This window comes from Ictidomys tridecemlineatus, chromosome 5, assembly GCF_052094955.1.
Source record: "Ictidomys tridecemlineatus isolate mIctTri1 chromosome 5, mIctTri1.hap1, whole genome shotgun sequence".
NCBI lineage: Eukaryota > Metazoa > Chordata > Mammalia > Rodentia > Sciuridae > Ictidomys > Ictidomys tridecemlineatus.
The window spans coordinates 118,823,493-118,841,907 of NC_135481.1; the positions used below are offsets into that span (position 1 = coordinate 118,823,493).

Genomic DNA, 18,415 nt, shown 5'->3' on the forward strand with positions numbered 1-18,415 from the left:
CCATCTCCTGCAGGGTCTTGTTTAGTCCCCCCTGGCTCTTGGAACTCTCTCCTCTGGCTCCTGGCCCTCAGTCCAATCTCATTCTGCGAATGTCTGCTACATGAGCCATCCATTTCCACCAGGCAGGGCAGGCTTCTTGGCCCCTCTGCAGGTCCTGCTGGCCTTCTTTCCTGCAACATCCTTAGGACGTCCTGCCCACTGTCCTTCACCCACCTAGGTCTTTCAGCTTTTATTCTTGATATATCGTCCTTTGTCAACAATCCTTGTTTTCCTTAAAGAACAGGCCTTAAATGTCCCCCTTTGCCTGCAGCACCTAACAGTAGCCTGGTTTCCCCATAAACTAAATGGGCCACACACAGAGTGACAGACCGACCGCGTCACCCACCCTGCCATCTACTGATATCTACTCTAGTAGTTTCCAGAAAGACAGGCCTCCAGACCTAGGGAGGCCCAAAAGTTTCCTAACAATAGCTCATACATCCCCCGCTATGTTCAACCTACACAGGTTCACACCTAAAACTTAAGATTTGTCCATATAACTCAACGACGAGTGGTTGTGCATCAGAGGTGTAAACGTCACACTGTCGCTTCTGGACCAAGTGCATCGGGGTTAGAGCCCCCTCACCGCCAGTGCCCGCTCTGTCATCACTTCTGGCCGTGGGTAGTTAGCTCGGAAGGTTGACCTAGCTTTAACAGGGGCAGGAAAAGTTGCAAACTCGCGGATGGGCGCGCTTCTCCCGCTACGGTACTTTGTCCTGACCCTCGGCCTCGCCCTGACTGAATGGAGGCAGATGCGAGGCTGTGACTGTGACGGGCCGCGCTGCCCTGGGTGGGAAGCCGCGGAGGGTGGCAGCTGCGCGCTGTCCTGGCCCAGGCAGGGCCCGCCGCGGGGGGAAACGGGCGGCGAGGGCGCGCTCGGAGGACGCGGCCCCGGGAGGCGCCCGGCCAGTTGTCCGCGCTGGGTCCCGGAGCTGCGCACGGCGCGAGGACAGCGCGTCCGCCGAGCGTGGGCAGGGTCCCGCGCCCCTGCTCGCGGCCTCGCCCTTTGTCCCCGCGAGGCCGCCCGCCGCTGCAGGGCCGGGCCGGGAGGCAGCCGCCGCGCCCGCCCGCCACGTCCCCGCGCCGCCGAGGCGCCCCCTGGCGGGCGGCGCGGGCAGCGCGGGCGGCGGCGGCGGCGGCGGCGGCGGCGGCGGGCCGGTTGCCATGGTGACCGGCGGCAGCCGCCGCCACAGCAGGGCCGGCCCCAGCGCCAGCGCCGCCGCGGCGCGGCTCGGCTCAGTGTGTGGGTGAGCGGCGGCCGGCCGGGAGCGGGCGCGGCCCGCGGCCTCAGCATGGAGGACGGCTTCTCGAGCTACAGCAGCCTGTACGACACGTCCTCGCTGCTCCAGTTCTGCAACGGTGAGGGCCCGCGGCGGGCGGCGCGCGGGGGCCAGGCCCGGCGGCCGCGGAGGCCGCGCGGGGGCCCCGCTCCCGCCGCCGCCGGCGCATTGTGCTGGGGCCGCGGGGCCGCGCTCGCCCCGGGCCCCGCGCACGCGGCCGGCGTGCGGACCCCGGCGGGAAGCGCGGGAGGCGGCGGGGAGGCCGGCGGCCCGGCCCGGCCCGGGGAGGAGCGGCGGCGCGGCCGCCCTGTTCCCCGGCGAGCAGCGCCCTGGACGCCGCGCCCGGCGGTCAGCCCCAGGCACCGGCCGACTCCCGGGATGCGCGGGTGTGCTGCAGAGGGACCCCGGACCCGCCCGGGCCGCCCCACAGCCCCGCGCAGCCCGGAGCTTTTCAGCGCAAAGACGGCGAGGACTGGCCCCAGGGTGCTGCGTCTTATTTGGCGTACGGGATGATAGTTTTTTGTTGCATTTTTTTACAAGAAGGAAACATTCCTACCTGTGCATAGGGCATCGTGTCAACAAATATGCAATCCTGCATGCTTGGAAGAGTTCTGGTCTCACTAGCAGGGCTGAAACAGATTTTCACAGCACGCTGCATGTATTATCAGAACATGATGTGTGATAATTCATGCACAAAAGTTTACCACCTATTTTTTTTTACATGTTGGGGTTATTGCTTCATCAGAGGACCCCCCAAAGTTTGTTAAAGGAAAAAAAATGTGTATTTTGTAGAATATGCTTACATTACAGTCGGGATAATTTTGAATTCTAGAGTCTTGAGCAACTGGAGAGATTTTTCATTGTAATTGTAGTCTAGGGAGACCTAACACCTGTTTGCAAACAAGAGGTATCACTGTAGCAGTAAAGAGTAGCGAGTGTGTTGATCCATCCTGTATACTGAGTTTCTTTTTTTGTTTTTTTCCTCTCACTCTCTGGTGAAATTTATCATCTTTTTCATGACAGTGTGTACTCAGACAGGTTTGCAGCTTGTGATTTTCATATGGCTGGGTAGAATGGATTTGGTACTGTTGCCACTGGGGTACTTGATAGTCCAGTGGTGGGATGCCAGCAGGTTGATTCCCTTCTTCAATTAATATATTGAGTAATTTCCTTAATTGACTTATGATTGATCATATACAAATTACTATTTTTGATCTCCAAGATCCATATTTATGGTAGAATTCTCTTTGCCTTAATTGTAAAGGGCATGCGGCTGAAAATTACATGAAATGACTTCCAGCCATAAAGCCTTTCAAAAATTAGTATGTGGGCAGCAGTATCATTGACAGTTTGACTTGGATATGAAAGTGACTGTAGATATTTTTATTTGAGCAGTTGTTCGGGAGTCTGGTTATATGGTTCTTAAATAGAAATTCAGTCATGAAGTTGGCTTACACAAAGACTCATGAATGTTTTGGTTTTCTGCCTTTTCCTGTTAATTGCCAGCCTGGAGATATTGGTATGATATTTTACTGGTAATATGTCTAGAAGAAAGTAAAAACCAGCTCTTAAGCTTGGTGTTTTCTTTTATTGGGTGAGGTACTGGGGACTGAACTCAGGGAAACTCCACCACTGAGCCCTATTTTGTATTTTATTTAGAGACAGGGTCTCGCTGAGTTGCTCAGTGCTTTGCTTTTGCTGAGGCTGGCTTTGAACTCACGATCCTCAGCCTGCCGAGAGCCGCTGGGATTATAGGCGTGCCCTACCGCATCCAGTTTAAGCTTATTTTTAAACATGATGTGTTTTTAAACCAGTTTAAGAAAAATCACCTCACAATCAAACAATAAGATCAAACAAGATCAAATATTGTTGGGTGACTTTTTAAAGTTCTTATTAGCTCTGTATTGTGCAGGGTGAGGTTTGCCTTATGAATAAAGTTGAAGCAAGAGTAACATTTGGAGCCTGGCACAGTGACGCACGCCTGTGATCCCAGGGCTGAGGAGGCTGAGGCAGGAGGATCGTGAATTCAAAGTCAGCCTCAGCAACAGCAGGCACTTAGCAACTCAGTGAGACCCTGCCTCTAAATAAAATACAAAATAGGGCTGGAGATATGGCTCAGGGTTGAGTGACCCTGAGTTCAATCCTCAGTACCAAAAGGAAAAAAAAAAAAAAAAGAATAGCCTTTGGGGCAAAATGTATGTTTAACTGATGACAACTTAGGAAATAGATGTTTTGATGTGAGATCATTCATTTTAAGAGGCTCTCATTAAGTGAAAATACAAATGAATACAATTCAGTTAATTACTATGTTGATTCAATTAAAACTGCACCACAGAAACACCATTTACCAAGAACTAAATTAAACATTTGGATATTTCATTAGCTACTTTGGAAAAAAAATTTCTTTTTAAAGTAGATTTACATTACAATGGCAGGACCGCGTGGGATAATATGTGAACTCATACATTTTCATATGTTGAATGTGCTTCGTGGTTTTAATAGTGGCGGGAACTCAGGACTCAGAAGTCATCATTATACTGTATTAGCTTCAGAGAATGCAATCCACCCTTATTATCTGCAAGACTTTATCAAGAGAGATAAAGACAAAAGAATGCATAAGTGGGAAGGGAGAAAGAAGAAAATGTGTTCTAATGAATGAAATTTCCCTCTTCCCTGTTCGCTCTTTTTCTTGTTCTCTCTCCTACTTAATTATTCGGGCTGCTAAACTAAACTTGTACAATCTCTGGCCTACCAACGAGGCTGCCCAGTCTTATTTTTCAGGAATCATCTCTCTCATTAAAGTAGAAAATGTGTGTATTGCTTTTTTTTCAAAGTATTTAAAATCTGTGGTGTGAGCTAGAAATCAGACTTCTTTTTAATCCTGTAAAAAAAAAAAAAACTGCAGTAGTTTGAAAAGTGGACAATAGTTGTGCTTTACAAGCCAATTTGTGGTTTAGAAAACACCATCTTTCACTGTAGGTGTTCTTCAGAGTCCCCTGTGAGGCGATATCATTTCCATCCTCCCTGTACATTTGGGCAAACTGAGGCACAGAGAGACCTTGGGAACTTTAAAAGAACCCACAGTTGGGGCTTGGGAAACGGTCTGGGGCTCTGTGCTTGTTTTGCTGATGGTAGTTCTGTGAAGCTACTCACGTACCCTGAACTAGCTCACCCTTTCAGGAACACCCATTGCTCTCAGAGTTGTGGGAGTTGGAAGATCCTTCTCACCCCAGGAGAAGCCCTGGCACCCGGTGGCATCACGCCCCACCGTGCCCCACTCAGCCCCTGCAGCCGCCCATCTGCTTTCCGGCTCTGTGCATCCTGGCATTTCTCGTAGGTGGAATCCTACGACGTTCCATCTCCACTGCTGGCTTCTTTCTCCCAGCGCGTCCATGCAGGCTGGGTGCCCTTCCTTTTTATGGCCATTGAGGTCTTGTCCTGTGGGTAACATGCTATTCCTTCACTGGCTGGTGCACATTGGGTTTTTTCCCCTCACTTTTTCACTTTTGTGAATGATGCACCATGAAATTCACATACATATTTTTTATTAATGTGTTATAATCATACATAATAGTGAGATTTCTTATGCTGTATTCTTACATGCACACAATTTGGTCCATTTCATTTCCCTTTCCTTCCCCTTCCCCTGACAGGCTTACTCTGATTTACTGAGCTCCTATTATTATTATTATTATTATTTTAATCATTGCATTATAATTGTAATTAACAGCGCATCCATCGTGGTATGTACGCACATGAACATCGTGGGGTGTGGTGGACTTGGTTCCCCAGGGCTTCCTGTGCCACCCTCCTCCTCCCTCTCCATACCAGCCACAGACACACATCTTTTTTTCTTTTCTTTCTTTTTTTTTTTTTTTTGTGGTACAGGGGCTTGAACCCAGAGCGCTTAACCACTGGGCCACATCCCCAGCCCTTTTCTATGTTCTTTTAGAAACAGGGTCTCACTAAATCGCTCAGGGCCTTGCTAAGTTGCTGAGGCTGGCTTTGAACTTGCAATCCTCCTGCCTCAGCCTCCTAAACTGCTGGGATTACACATAGACATATCTTGAGTGGATGTACGTGTTTGTCTTGAGCTGATACCTAGGAGTGAAATTGCTGAGTCACGTGGTCACTGTTTTTTTTTTTTTTTAACATTTTGAGGAATTGATCTGAAGTTTTGAAATCTAAATATCCAGCTCTTTCTATGACCCTTGCTGATAAAAGAATGGGAATTAAGAAAATGGGTGACAGAGGGGAAGAAGTGAGGGCAAAGAACCAATGTTGCTGCTCTGTTTCTGTGTCCTTTGGATACCTTGGCTGTCACAGCCAAATGTGCCAGCGCACGTCCCTGCCCATCCTTGTTTCTCAGGACTGAGCACGTCCTCTCATGGCGTGCTTCACAGTCTTAGGTCTTTGAGTGGTTTCTTCAGAGTTGATGACTTGGGGACGCGGCTGGCCAGCCAAGGGAGGGAAGCTGCTCTGGCCAGGGGGGAGCCTCGGTTCCCGCGCCCGCCCCACGTGGGAGCTCACTACCTGCCTGCCTAGTCCATTCCTTCTTAGAACATTTAGGCCGTCATTTCCGCGATACGGAGTCAAAATTTGGCCCCCAGCTTTCCCTGAGGGTCTGGGGGAAGAGTTTTCAGCTCCTTCTGTGTTACTGGGTCATCACTGTTGGAAGACAGTCCCGATGGCTCCTCCTCAGTCTTCTTTTGACTAAACATTACCATTAAAAAACAAGGAATTTTAGACCCTTAATCATCCTGGTTTGCCTCCTCTATGCCTGTTTCATTTTGTTTGTGTCCATTTTCAAATTTCATACAGTGAACGTGGTATTCCACAGCAGAGCACCGTCCTCTCCTCTGAGGTCCTCCTTCTAATAATGCAGCCTAAGGTCATGTTCGCTCCTTTGCTGGCCACATTCCCATTATTACTTCTTGCTTATATTCACCTAAGTTCTTATCTGTTTTACAGGTACTATGGCCAAGTCCTTTCTTTTCTTAGTTTCAATAACTCTGTGTGTGTGTGTGGGGGGGGAGTGGGTGGAGTTTCCTCCAGCAGGCAGAGCTCTCTCAGATTAAACCCAGTATCATCTGTGTTTAAAGATGGTGATCGTGTAAATAATCCCAGGACTCAGGAAATATATCTAGTGTTACAACAACGGGGAAGTCGATCATCGTCGTAAGCGTCTGGTCCTGGCTTGCTGCCTTTTCTCCATGCCTCCAGAGCCTGGAGGGGGTGTCCTCTATTCCCTGCCCTCCCGCGGGGTGCTGCTTAGGAGCCACTCAGACCAACTCACTCTACCTGCCTGGCACATTTTGAAGGGGCTCTAATAATCGTTGAACTACTGCAGTTAGTTTTTCTAGTTTGGAAATGGAAGAGTGTTTTAATTTTCATCTTTCTGTTATGGGAAATAAGATCCCCTTTCCCAGTCATCCTAAACTCCTCTGACATCTATGGTAGTGGTGACAGTCTCTTAACGGACAACGGTAGACTTTTCAAGTTGGCAAATACTTGGATTTCACCCAGGACCCCGTGCTCCTGGGAGGGCAGCATGTGGACTCCACAACACGAAGTGTCCTCAGCCCTCTTTTGCATGCTCACGGGTGACAGAGTACTGACTTTAGCATTCTGTGATAGCTCAATCAAAGGGAAACGCCTCCATAGAAAAGTGCAAAGCAAGCGCTGTGCTAAGCGAGAATCGCTAATTGGTGCGCTCGGCCCCCCGCCCAGCAAGGAATTTATTTTATAGCCAAACCACAAGCATTTATGACATTACAAACAAACTCATATTTCTTGGTGGAAAACGCACAAAACTGTCTTTAAAAGTAGTCATTAATTGGTCATTGTTAATATCTGGGAAAGTGGAAGTGTTTTCATACACTCTCTTAAAAAATAAGAGTGGAGGGTGGAGGACGGAGGAGAGAAGAGAAGTGACTCTTGGTTTCTAGTTCTGAGGTCCTTGTGCCATAAAGCTCTCTCGCAGCGTGGAAGTGGCGTTCACGGGCAGGCCCCGGAGAGTGGGAAGCGTGCGGTAGGCTGAGCGCTCAGGCCAGGCGGCTGCTCCAGGCTCTGAAATCACTGGTATTTTGTGCTGCTTCCTTTGGGAGAAATTATTATTCATCTTTAAAACCCTGGCTTATTCACAGAGGGGTTCTAGTATTAGCAAAACGTTTAAATGCCTTTGGAAACATTGCTAATAAAAACGAAAAGCGGCTGTGAAGTCCCCTGCTGTGTGGTCGCCATCCAACCATCCATCGCCCAGCCCTCCTGCTCCCTGGGTGTTGGACAGTTCTGCTTATTTTCATGGGGCCCAGGTTGGGGGGAGACTTTAGTCTTGAGCAGGAGCAAGTGCCATCCACTGTGGCTTACTTTTAACAAACAGCTGTTTGAAAGAGTTTTTCTGTGAAGTGCTGGACTCACCGTGGAATTGAGCGTTAGGCAGACACTTCCAGTTCCGGTCTACGGGCTCCTTTACTGGCCAACGCTGGAGGTGTGGGAACCCACGTGTCTGCTGAGTAGCCATGTGTGAAAGTGCAGCTTTCTGGAAAATGTTTAAACTCTGTCTTAGTGACACCCCAACCCCCAATGATGAGGCACACCTGACCTGCTGAGCGCATGGCACCCGAGGGCAGGACGCCGGGCACGGAGCTGCCCACAGTGGGAATGACAGGAGGCCTCCTGGCAGGAATGCTGTGCTGTCGGAGGGAGGGGAACCAGAGGCCAGGTCCAGTGACGCTCAACCTCAGGGTCGATTCTTCCTTGAAGTGTGGCCCTTCACTCTGCATACTCCGCAGGGTGGGACCACCTCCTGAACTCAGTCATTCCCACCAACAGTCTCCCAGGGAAGGTGGGCAGCACAGGTCAAGACAGCGAGGCTGGAGGTACGTGGGCAGGTGTGCATCAGGAGGACCCCAGGTCATTTTGACACATTCTGCCCATTTTTGGTGAATACCCACAACAGGCTGAGGCAATTACAAGTGTTAAAAATGTGGTCTGTGCTAGAAACAGTGGGCTCTTCTTCCCCACTCACATTTCAGTTGGTCCAGTGGATTGTGCCTCCCAAATACCTGACCATCCATCCCACCTGCTTTAGCTTGGACCCCAGCAGTTCTCGTCCAGAGATTGATTTGGTTGTAGTAGTGGCCCCAATCTGGCCTTTCTGCCTCCAGTTTTCACAGTTATTTATGCCAAGAGGGATAGGCTGTGCTGGGCAGCCCAGGGGGCCATGGTGGCTGTCATAGGCCTTGGACTGGGGCTCTGTCAGGGCTACTTCCTAAGGGAGGTGAAGGGGTCATCCTCTAGCCCTCTTGCTGCAGGCAGGTGGGCGAGGCTAAGGATGTTCCAGACCCAGGGAAGCTTGCAGGAAGCCCTCCGTTGGTGGAAGAACCTGTTGGGAACTGAAGGATAGTCGTAGGTGGTAAAGGAAAGCAAAGCCAGGTGGCCAGGAGGATGGTGTGGGACTTTGAGACTATGCTAAGGAGCTTGGTCTTGTTGCTAGGAGCAGGGAGAGTGTCGGGGACAATGCTGAGGTATGGGTGACTTGATCAGAGTTTCAGGATTTTTTTGTGTGTATAGGGGAGGGTCAGGGTCTTGCTACATTGCCTAGGCTGGCCTTGTACTCCTGGGTTCAAACAGTCCTTCCAGCCCATCCTCCCGAGTAGCTGGGACTACAGGTTCCTGCCTCTGCACCTGGTTAGGTTTTCAGATTTAAAATCACTGTCCCTGCAGCAGGGAGGGTGGACTGGAAGAGCAGACCAGGGTGGAGGAGGACATTAGGTTATCACCCAGGAGAGCCTTGGTAATTGCGTGGGAGGGGTGAGAGCAAAGCTCAGGAGATACTTGCAGGCAATGTCACCTGGACTTGCCTTAGGGGATGGAGGGGCAGGAACCAAGGACAATCCTAGGCCCCGCCTCCTCTAGCCAGGGCAGAGCCCAGGCCGGTGAGAGATAGGGGATAGGTGGCGGGTGGGTGGTAGGTTCAGTGTGGGGCATGAGGGCCCCGCTGAGGTGCTGTGCAGCTGTGGGTGCAGGGCCTGGAGCCTGGGAGGCATCTGGGCTGAAACTGACAGGTATTTGTCAGCCGTCAGCACAGAGACAGAACTTGAACCCGTGGGCACGGCTGACTTGCCCAAGGAGAGATTGACGCTGAGTGCTCCCCCGGGCAGATCTGGTCCAGTGCCTTCCACTCACCTCTCTCCATCTTTGGCACCCAAGGCCCTTCAGGGTGTAGCCTATGGCTCCTGGTGACTTTGGGCTCTCTCACCTGCCAGGGCCCAGCCAGTGGGGTCAAGTGCCCTGCCTGAGACTATATGCTCCTTCCAGGCTGTTTCCTGGGATCATCTTTGGGCTTTTGCCCCTTGGCAGTGCCAGGCCCATGGTGGGTTTCCTGATGAATGTCCTTGGAGTCAACTCAGAGATCAGCTAATTGATCTTCCAGGGCCTCCTCAAATACACGCACCAGCCCCTGGCCTCCCATATGACACGTGTACAAGAGGAAAAGCTCTCGCCTTGACTTCCTTGACATCGTGTGTATGGTTGTGCGTGGCATGTCACACGTGTTACGTCTGCATGTCTGCATGCACGTATGTGCACCTGTACACATGAGGCATGTGACACCTAGCTCTCTCCTCCTCCAAGAACCACTATACTTGGGTGCTCAGAGAGAAGGCATCCCAGACCTGCCATCTCCAAGGCTAACCCCCACCTGAGTGCAGGCTGATGAGGGCTGAGCCTGACGCCTCAGGACTGTCCTGTGCCATCAGTACACAGTGCCTCTAGCTGGACACTGTCACTTGAATCACTAAGTAGAAACATTTGGGGAAAGCATTTGGTGGTTTGACAGTCTTAGCACACATTATTTTAAGCCAAAGTAATTGACACAATGAAGTAGTTCTTGGCAAACCCAGCACTTTAGACAGTAAAAAGGATTTGACTTAAATCACCCCCAAAAAGTTACGTAACAAGAGTCTTACATTCTTAGAAAAATATGCTCCAGTTAAGAAATGACTGAATGGAATTAGGGCTTTCTTGTGCCTCAGTGTTATTAAATATTTTAGCTCCAATTGTAGTCGCAAACATGGTGAAAAACCTTAGAGTGGGAAGCATCCTGGAAACCTTGGGAGGGGACCTCCTGAGAGCTTTCTGCTCCAGAGTCACTTGTGTTGCTGACCCATCCTGTGCTTGCAGCCTAGCGGCCACTCCCCAGAGATCATTGTAGCCATAATAACAATGATCTGTTAGCAGCTCCCCCAGATCAGCCCTTAGAAAGTAATTAAGCAGGGCTGCCCACACTTCTCTGCTCTCAAAGACTAAAATTTGATTTGGTGTGTGATTTCTTTGTCTTTCTTGAGAGTGATCTTTTATCAGGTTGATATAATTTAATTATGTAAAAGTATGTGTTCCCATTGCATCTTTTACTTAATCATATCTCATGCCACAGAGTTATTTCCCAGCCCGCCAGCGCTTGTGCTTTTTGAAAGTAGGCACCACGTCACATTCAGCTTAATCTCCCCATTGCCGGGCATTGTGAGTAAGTGTGTGAGTGTGTGTGTTACAAGAGACGAAAACTCTGCTGACGTGCCCTTCTGGGCGTTCACCAGACACTGCAATGTGTCTCACCTGGTCCTCGCTACACCCACCCCTGCACAGTGGGCACTATCCTTGCCTCTGTTGTGGCTGATGAGGAAACAGAGGCTCAGCATTCTCAGTACCAAGCTGCAGGCGGCTGGTGCATTGAAGAGCAGGGATGTGAGCCGTGCATTGCAGCCTGAGTCCAGGGCATGCTAAGGAATCCCCAGGTGGGAATGCTGGTGGGCATGAGAGGGGCGAAGGGGCTGACTCAAGTCTGCCCTTGGTCTCTGGGAGAGGCTGCTGCACGTCACCTGGGTTTGATTGCCTGTCCCCCTCTGGGGGGTCTGGAGCAAGCTTCTCTGTTGCTATGCTTTGGATGTGGTTCAGTGTGTGCCCCAAGGGTCCTGTGTTGACAAGTAATCCCAGGATATTTAGGGGAGGTGACTGAGTTGGGTAAACAGGGGAGTTCCCTGATTGACCCTCCTGGTTGTGTAAGAAGAGGACTGTGTGATGCCCTGCACAGGAAGGCCACCACCAGCTGTGGCCCTCCACCTCAGACCTCCTGTCACCATGGGCCTGGTCTATGGTGTTCTTCTTGCAACAGGAAATGCACCAAGGCAGTGTGTTCACAGTCTCTTTCAGATCACACTTTGGCAACTCTTCACTATGGAAACCTCATTTGTCTCTGAATTGCCCCAGTCCCACAGAGTGCAGCCCCTAGGACACGACCCCAGGATGTGGGTGGACCTGGGTGCCACTGCCACCTGCGTTGCTAACCTAGTGCCCTGGGATCCAGCCCCCAGGGGACATGCTTTTGAATGAGTGTGAGCCATTTCCCAGTGGAATGTTAAATGGGAATTTCCGTCTGGTCACCGCCTGCCTAGGAAGCTTTCAGATTCTGGCCAGGTGTGGCTTGCTCGAGGTCCCCGACAGCCAGCCCCAGCACTGCAGTGCGAAGGGAAGGAGCCCACCTGCAGACCCACAGTTGATGAAAGCACTCTGTCACTGTTGGCAGTTTGTACCTTCAGTTTTTCTTTAACCTTGTTCTATTTACTTACTTTCTTGCTTTCTCTGTAAGAGAGAAAAGATCGACTTGTGGTAAAGCACAGCATGCAGTTAGCACCCTGCCCATGATCAAGTGCACAGCTCAGTGGTGTTGAGTTCGTTCTTAACATGACTGACCACAGAACTCCCTCTATCATCCCAGCCCAAGCCCTGTTCTCACATTGTCCTCGGAGTTTGGCCACTCAAGGGTCTCCTGTAAGTGCCACTTATAGTGTTCCTCTTTTTGCAAGTGGCTTACTTCACTCTCAGAAGTAAAACAATAATATTATGAAGTTATAGAATCCCAAATTGAACAACGTCTAGCTACAAGCATAGGCCGGGTGCCCAGAGAGGGCCAGTTATCTGAGCATTCAGGCCATCGGAACTGTGGGTGCCCTGTCCCTACCTGGCGTGGGTGCACCACCACAGTCCCGCTCGGCCTGTGTGGGGTGAGCATCTCACCTCTGGAATCAGAGCAGTGAAAAGCTTGCTCTTCCCCTGAGCCAGGGCCAGTGCAAGGCCACACTCCAGAAGGGCAGTGTGGAGCCCTGGGACTTGGGCCCCAAGCCCAACACGCCTTCCCACTGTCTAACAGCCAGAAAAGCTGCTCTGACAGGCAGAGTGGCGGCGCGCGTCTGAGCTCCCAGGGTGGGGGAGCTGGAACGAGATCTCAGAGCAGTGTAGGGAAATGATGAGGGGCATATGTTTGCTGAAGAAATTCCATGACATATGCCTGCTCATCACCAGTAACATGCATTCTCTCTCCACGAGCTAAGAATCTAAGAAAGGAAACAGCAGATGTAGGACCCAGGATCTAGGGAGGATCTGGACTGGAGTCCTGGAATATTTCTGAGTTGTTTTTTTTTTTTTTTTTGAGATTGTTTTTGCACATTGGGCACAATTCACTGACATGAGCGTCTGATTGGAGCTTCTCATTTGCAGGACCATTTAAAAAGATAAGCAGGCAGAAGCTGCACATGTCCAAAATGAATAAGTAATTCTTGAGAATTAGCAAAAAAAAGATGATGTTTGTTCCTTTCAGGATTCTTTGAATCTACCACAAATTACTCCCCAGAGGTTGGGAGCATGGGTGTTGGAGAGAGGAGATCTGGGTTCCCGTCCTGGTTTTGCATTTGCAGTAATGACTGGACCCGAATCAACTGCATATTATTTCCTGGCCTCAGGTTCCTCAGGTAGACTAAGGGGAGGTGGTCCTGAGCCCTGAATAAGGTGGCTGCATAGTCCAGGCAGAAGCAGTTGTACCTCACATTGGGCAATTTGAGGGGCATTTAATAAAGAGGCTGTTAGGGAGGCTCAAGTGGGTGTGTACTGAGCCACGGGGCTGGAGTAGTGCCTGTGACTGGTGCAGAAGGTAGAGTTCTAGCGAGGGGAGCAGTTACCAGTTACCAGACCGGATTCAGCCAGGGCTGCAAGGACAGGACCTCCAAACAGGATCTGTGACCAGCCAACCCACAGTGGCCCCACATGGAGAAGCTGGGGAATCTGGACCTGACCTTGGTCTCTTCTCTCCTCCCATCTGCTGGACAGTGCCCCATTGGGCACACCCCTGGTGTTATGGTTTAGATGTGAGGTGTCCCTAAAAGCTCATGTGTGGGACAATGCAAGACAGTTCAGAGGAGAAATGATTGGGTTGTGAGAGTCTTTAACCCAATCAGTGAATTAATCCCAACTGAGTGGTAGCTGAAGTGGTGGGTGTGGCTGGAGGAGGAGAGCATGGGGATATGGCTTTGGGGTATATATTGTATCTGGCAAGTGGAGACCTCTCTCTGCTTCCTGATCACCATGTAAGCTGCTTCCCTCTGCCACACTCTTCCGCCATGATATTCCAGCCCTGAGAAATGGAGCCGGCTATCTGTGAACCAAGATCTCTGAAACTGTGAGCCCTCAAATAAACTTATCCTCCCTTAAAATTGTTCTGGTTAGGTCCTTTAGCAGCAAAAAAGGTAACTAAAATGGAAATTGGTACCAAGAGGGGGGTCATTGCTGTTTCTAATCTGACCATGAGGTTCAGAAGCTTTTTGCGCTTTTTGGAATTGGTGGGAGGAATTTTGAGATGCTTGGCAGTGCAAGCTGGAAATGCTTTAGGTTGTTGTATGGAGATTAGTGGCTGATTCTGGTGGGAACTCAGGAGACCAGAATGCCAATAGAATTCTAAACAGTGAGGACAGCACTTAAGAGTGTTCAGAGGAAAAGGAGGACACTATTGGTAACTGGACTAGAGGTCACTTGCGTTATGTTCCGACTGAGAAATTATCTGCATTTTGCCTGTGTCCTAAGACTTTCTATGAGGCTGATTTTAAAAGTGATGAACTTCTTAATCTTAATCTGGTGGAAGAAATTTCTAGGCAGTATAGCATTCGGCCGGTGCCATGGATATTGCATGTGGCTTTTAGTAAAATTTATTGTAATATTCAGGAGCAGAAAGCAGAGCAGAAATATTTAGAAAACTATGGACTTGAAAGGCCAGAGTAAAACTAGGGCCGAGGAAGCTGCAGTTGTTAAAGACATTACTGCCACTAAAGAAATGCCAAAGACTTTGCCCAGAGACAGTAGGAAAGATGGCTTGAGGGAATCTCAGGAGCTGGCAAGGCCACACCCATCTAAAGCTCCAGGGAGTAAAGGTGAAAATTCTCTTGACAGTGGGGCACCTTCTTGCACAGGGGGCCTAGGAAGTTTTTTCAACATGCTCAGAGGCCGCTGCAGTCATGATCCCTGGAGGCTGGGCTACTGCTCGAGATGGCGACAGACCTTGGGGTCAACCACTTGGTGCTGGTTCTGCAGGCATGCAGGATGCTGGAGTTAGGGGTTCATGGAGGCTTCCACCAAGATTCTAAAGGAAGGCCTGGGAGGCCAGGCAGAGGGCAGCAGGGTCGGAGTCCCTGCGGGGACCCCCTGAGAAAGCTAAATGTGGAGATGTGAGGAGGAAGCTGAAGCTGCAGTGGAGACCCTTGAGATTAAGAAATGCCAATAATGTGGGACATTGTTCTAGGAAAGCTATAGGAATTGAGCAGAGACAAGTGAACAGAAAGGCCACTTGGACTGCAACCAACAAAGCCACAGGGGTGGAGCTACACAGGTCTGTTGGAGCTATAGGACTTGTTTGCACAGCTGGATTTCAGTCTTGCTTTGGTCCAATCCCTTTTTTCTATGCCCCTAATTTTGTGAATGGAAATGTTTACTTTGCACCATTATATATTGGATGCTTGTAAATTGCTTTTAATTTTACAGAGCTCGCAATGCAAGATTGCCTTGAGCCTCAGAGAAGACTTTGGACTTGAACTTTGAGCATTTTGCATTGTGAGATGGTTGTGAGCTTTTGGGGGCCAAAAAAGCTCCTGTGTGAGACAATGCAAGAAAGTATAGAGGAGAAATGATTGGGTTGTGAGAGTCTTAACCCAATCAGTGAACTAATCCCTTGATAGGGATTAACTGAGTGGTAGCTGAAGTGGTGGGTGTGGCTGGAGGAGGTGGGATTTGGGGGCGTGGCTTTGGGATGTATATTTGTATCTGGCAAAGTAGAGTCTCTCTCTGCTTCCTGATCCCCATGTTAGCTGCTTCCTTCTTCCACATACACCCCCATGATGTTCATCCTCACCTCGAGCCTCAAGGAATGGAGCCTGCTGTCTATGGGTGGAAACTCTGAAACTGTGAGCCCCTGAATGAACCTTTTCTCTCTACAATTGCGCTGGTTGTGTCATTTGGTCACAGCAGCGAAAAAGCTGGCTGAAACACCTGGGGAGGCCTTTTGGCACAGCCCAGGATGCAGCTTCCCAGCAGGCACGGAGCACAGGAGAGAGGGGTCAGGCAGGGTCTGCAGGGGAAGCTCGGAGACGCAGCACATTTTCATCTATGGAGATGTTGATATTTAGCAGCAAGTATCTACATGTTGTCTCAGTGTCCTCTTAGTGCCATCCTGGTGGTTGCAGCTGGGTGTCTTGTTCTTGTTCCTGACATTTAGTAGGTTGTCATCCATGTTGGATCTTCTGTGTATGGTGTGCCAAGACTATTCTGGCTCTGTGGTTGTGCCTTGTCCTCCCGATCCCTCCCATCTCCTATTGAAATGTGTCCATCCCTTGGGACTCAGCTTCAGCCTGCCTCCTGGGTGAACTCTTCTCTGCTCCTGAGGGTTGCTTGTCTCTCCTGTTTCCATGCACCTCCAACAATGCTGGCTTCATCCTGTCCTGTTCTGTCCTATCCTGTCCCATCTTGCACTGTGGTTTGCCCCGAGTGCCTTCATTTCCGCCATCAGCTGGATGCTCCTTGAGGGCTGGTGGCTGAGCTGCTTTTTTGTTTGACGCTCTGCACAGTGCCCGGCATGGGGCGTGGGTGCCTCCAGTGCTGTAGTTATGCAGAGGCCTGCGGTCTGTATCATGGTGACTGTAGAGAGAGAACCTCTGGTCCTGAAAGCTTTTCAGTTTTACCAAAACCTTTTTCGTGTTACACAGTAATGAGCGGCCTGCATTCACAACCAGCCTGCCTCTGGTTATGGCAGGCGGAGCCAGAGCATGGGGCTTGCAGGGTCATGGGCCAGGGGCATCTGTGCCAGACTCGGCAGGACACCCCTGTATGCGTTCATTTGTTCACTGTGGCCTCTAAAGGCAGGCGGGACTCTGCAGGTTCAGCTGACGGAACTGCCATCTGTCCACTCTTGGAGGCATTTCCTGAGAGATGGTGCAGTCCATGCAGAACCCTGTGCACTCCACCTGCGGACCACTGTAGGAGCTTTTCAAGGCACACCCTGTTTCTGTCCCATCCACTGACCTTACGAAGTGACCCCAATGTGAACAGTCTCCCCTCTAGTGTTTTGCAGGGTTTTGTTTTGTTTTGTTTCTTGAGATGCATCTTGTGTTGCCGGGCTGGTCTTGACCTCCTGGGCTCAGGCCATCCTCTTGCCCCTGCCTCCCTGGGAACGGGGCCTATCCTCCCTTGTTTCAGGAACTCTCAGGTGGGTGAGGCAGCGTGTCGGCACACACCCCCCCTCGTGTGGACAGTGGGCAGGCGGGTGGGCCATGACCTAGCAGGGTAGCGGACAGCGGTGGCAGGGCTCCCAGCTGTCCTGGCGCCTCCTCTTGGTGGTCTCCAGGCTGCGTCCACAGCCATCTGTTGGCTCACCTTTTAAAGCACTTGATTTAAAAAGAGGTTAAGATACGGGCAGTTTTGTCTTTTATTCTGCGAGTTTTGTTTCTTCCCCCTGGACCTTGAATATTGTTCATAGCTGCTGTGCCTTGCTTTGAGAAAACCTGACTTTCAGATTTCTGGATATAGAAAACATAGACCATTACAAGGTTTTCTACAGAACCCATGGTATTGTCTTAAAACTGCAGATTCTCTGTCTGCTCAAATGTCCTATTTAACGAGCTTTGTGTTCCACAGCCAAGTGTGGAATAAGTTGGCTTGCACTCTGTTTTCAATTCCTCTTCTCCCTCAAATCTCAGTGTGACGTGTCTAAAGGGACCGTTGGTCACTGTGGCTGAGCAGGAGTGCAGCCTTGCTCCTGTGGTTTCCTCCTGGGATGAACAGATGCCCGGAAGCATGTCCAGTGCTTGAACAGAGCCCTGGTAGGCATCCTGGGGACCTGGTTGGGGCTCTGCCTGTGTGCTAGGTCCCTCCCCAGCTCAGAGTGTCCCTCAGATACCTCATATCTGGGCGAAGCACCTGAGTCAGGCCCGTAATCCCTCATCTGTGATTTCAAATTCAGAAAGCTCTGGACACCAGATGCTTTAGGTAACTAGTTTGTTGGTGGACTGACCTGACCTGAAATCACTTTTGGTGAAACAGAAACTCCCAAGTTGAACCATCTGGCCCCTCGAGGTTTCTGCTGACTCTAGAGCTCTGCCTTCTGTAGAGGTGTTTTGAGTGATTGCAGGTGCTGCCTTAGACTGGGTATTGGCAGTATCTAGAATTTGCTCCACATATCCATTCTAAAGTCTGAATCCAAATTCAGAAATATTCTGGGTCCCAGAGGCTTGAGAAGTCTGAAGGCCATTGTGTCCTGATGACCCAGCTGGACCTGTACCCACATTAGTTCCTAGGGCCACACGCTGTCACATCCTTATCTGTGGTCACTGGCCCAGCACTTGTGACATTCCTGTGGAAACCTGGCCTGTGGGTGAATGTGTCCCTGGGGAACTGTAAGGCCATTATACCACAGTCACCTGTCACAGCATCCTCTGGAAGGAGCAGGTGTCTGGGGAGCCAGGCAGCCAGACTTGGTAGAATCTTGTCCCGAGAAAGCCAAGTTCAGGAGGGTTCAGTGACTTTGACAACTGGCTTGTTCCTTCCGTCCCTCTTGTCCTGCGTTTCTGTTATAAACAAAGCCTGGCGGTGGCTTGTGAGTAGAGTGACTCTCCACATCTGCTCAGCATCTGCACTACGGTTTCCCGGAAGTGTCTCCTCTCGCGCTGGACAGGCCGCCATCGGCCTTTTCCACTGATGAGGAAGCTGAGGCTAAGCAGCTTTTC

General features: G+C 50.5%; 1 protein-coding gene and 1 long non-coding RNA gene across 8 annotated transcripts in view; one reads left to right on the forward strand and one right to left on the reverse strand.

Annotated features, from left to right (window-relative positions):
- Positions 1–18,415, forward strand: part of Eml1 (EMAP like 1) — a 161,879-nt gene that overhangs the window by 42,209 nt on the left and 101,255 nt on the right. For 2 of the 7 annotated variants that reach the window (XM_078050835.1, XM_078050839.1), the window contains exon 1: positions 1,232–1,398. The exons of 3 other annotated variants lie outside the window; for them this stretch is intronic. In XM_078050835.1, coding sequence (XP_077906961.1) covers positions 1,332–1,398 — 67 coding nt within the window. In that variant the 5' untranslated portion in view covers positions 1,232–1,331. Of the gene's footprint in view, positions 1–1,230; positions 1,399–18,415 lie in introns of those variants that run through there. 2 more of the 7 variants (XM_078050836.1, XM_078050838.1) reach the window with 2 other exon arrangements.
- LOC144377576 (uncharacterized) lies at positions 7,025–7,981 on the reverse strand. Its single transcript, XR_013438567.1, has 2 exons — positions 7,740–7,981; positions 7,025–7,417 (listed from the first exon to the last, which is right to left on the reverse strand). It is a non-coding gene; the product is annotated as an uncharacterized LOC144377576 (long non-coding RNA).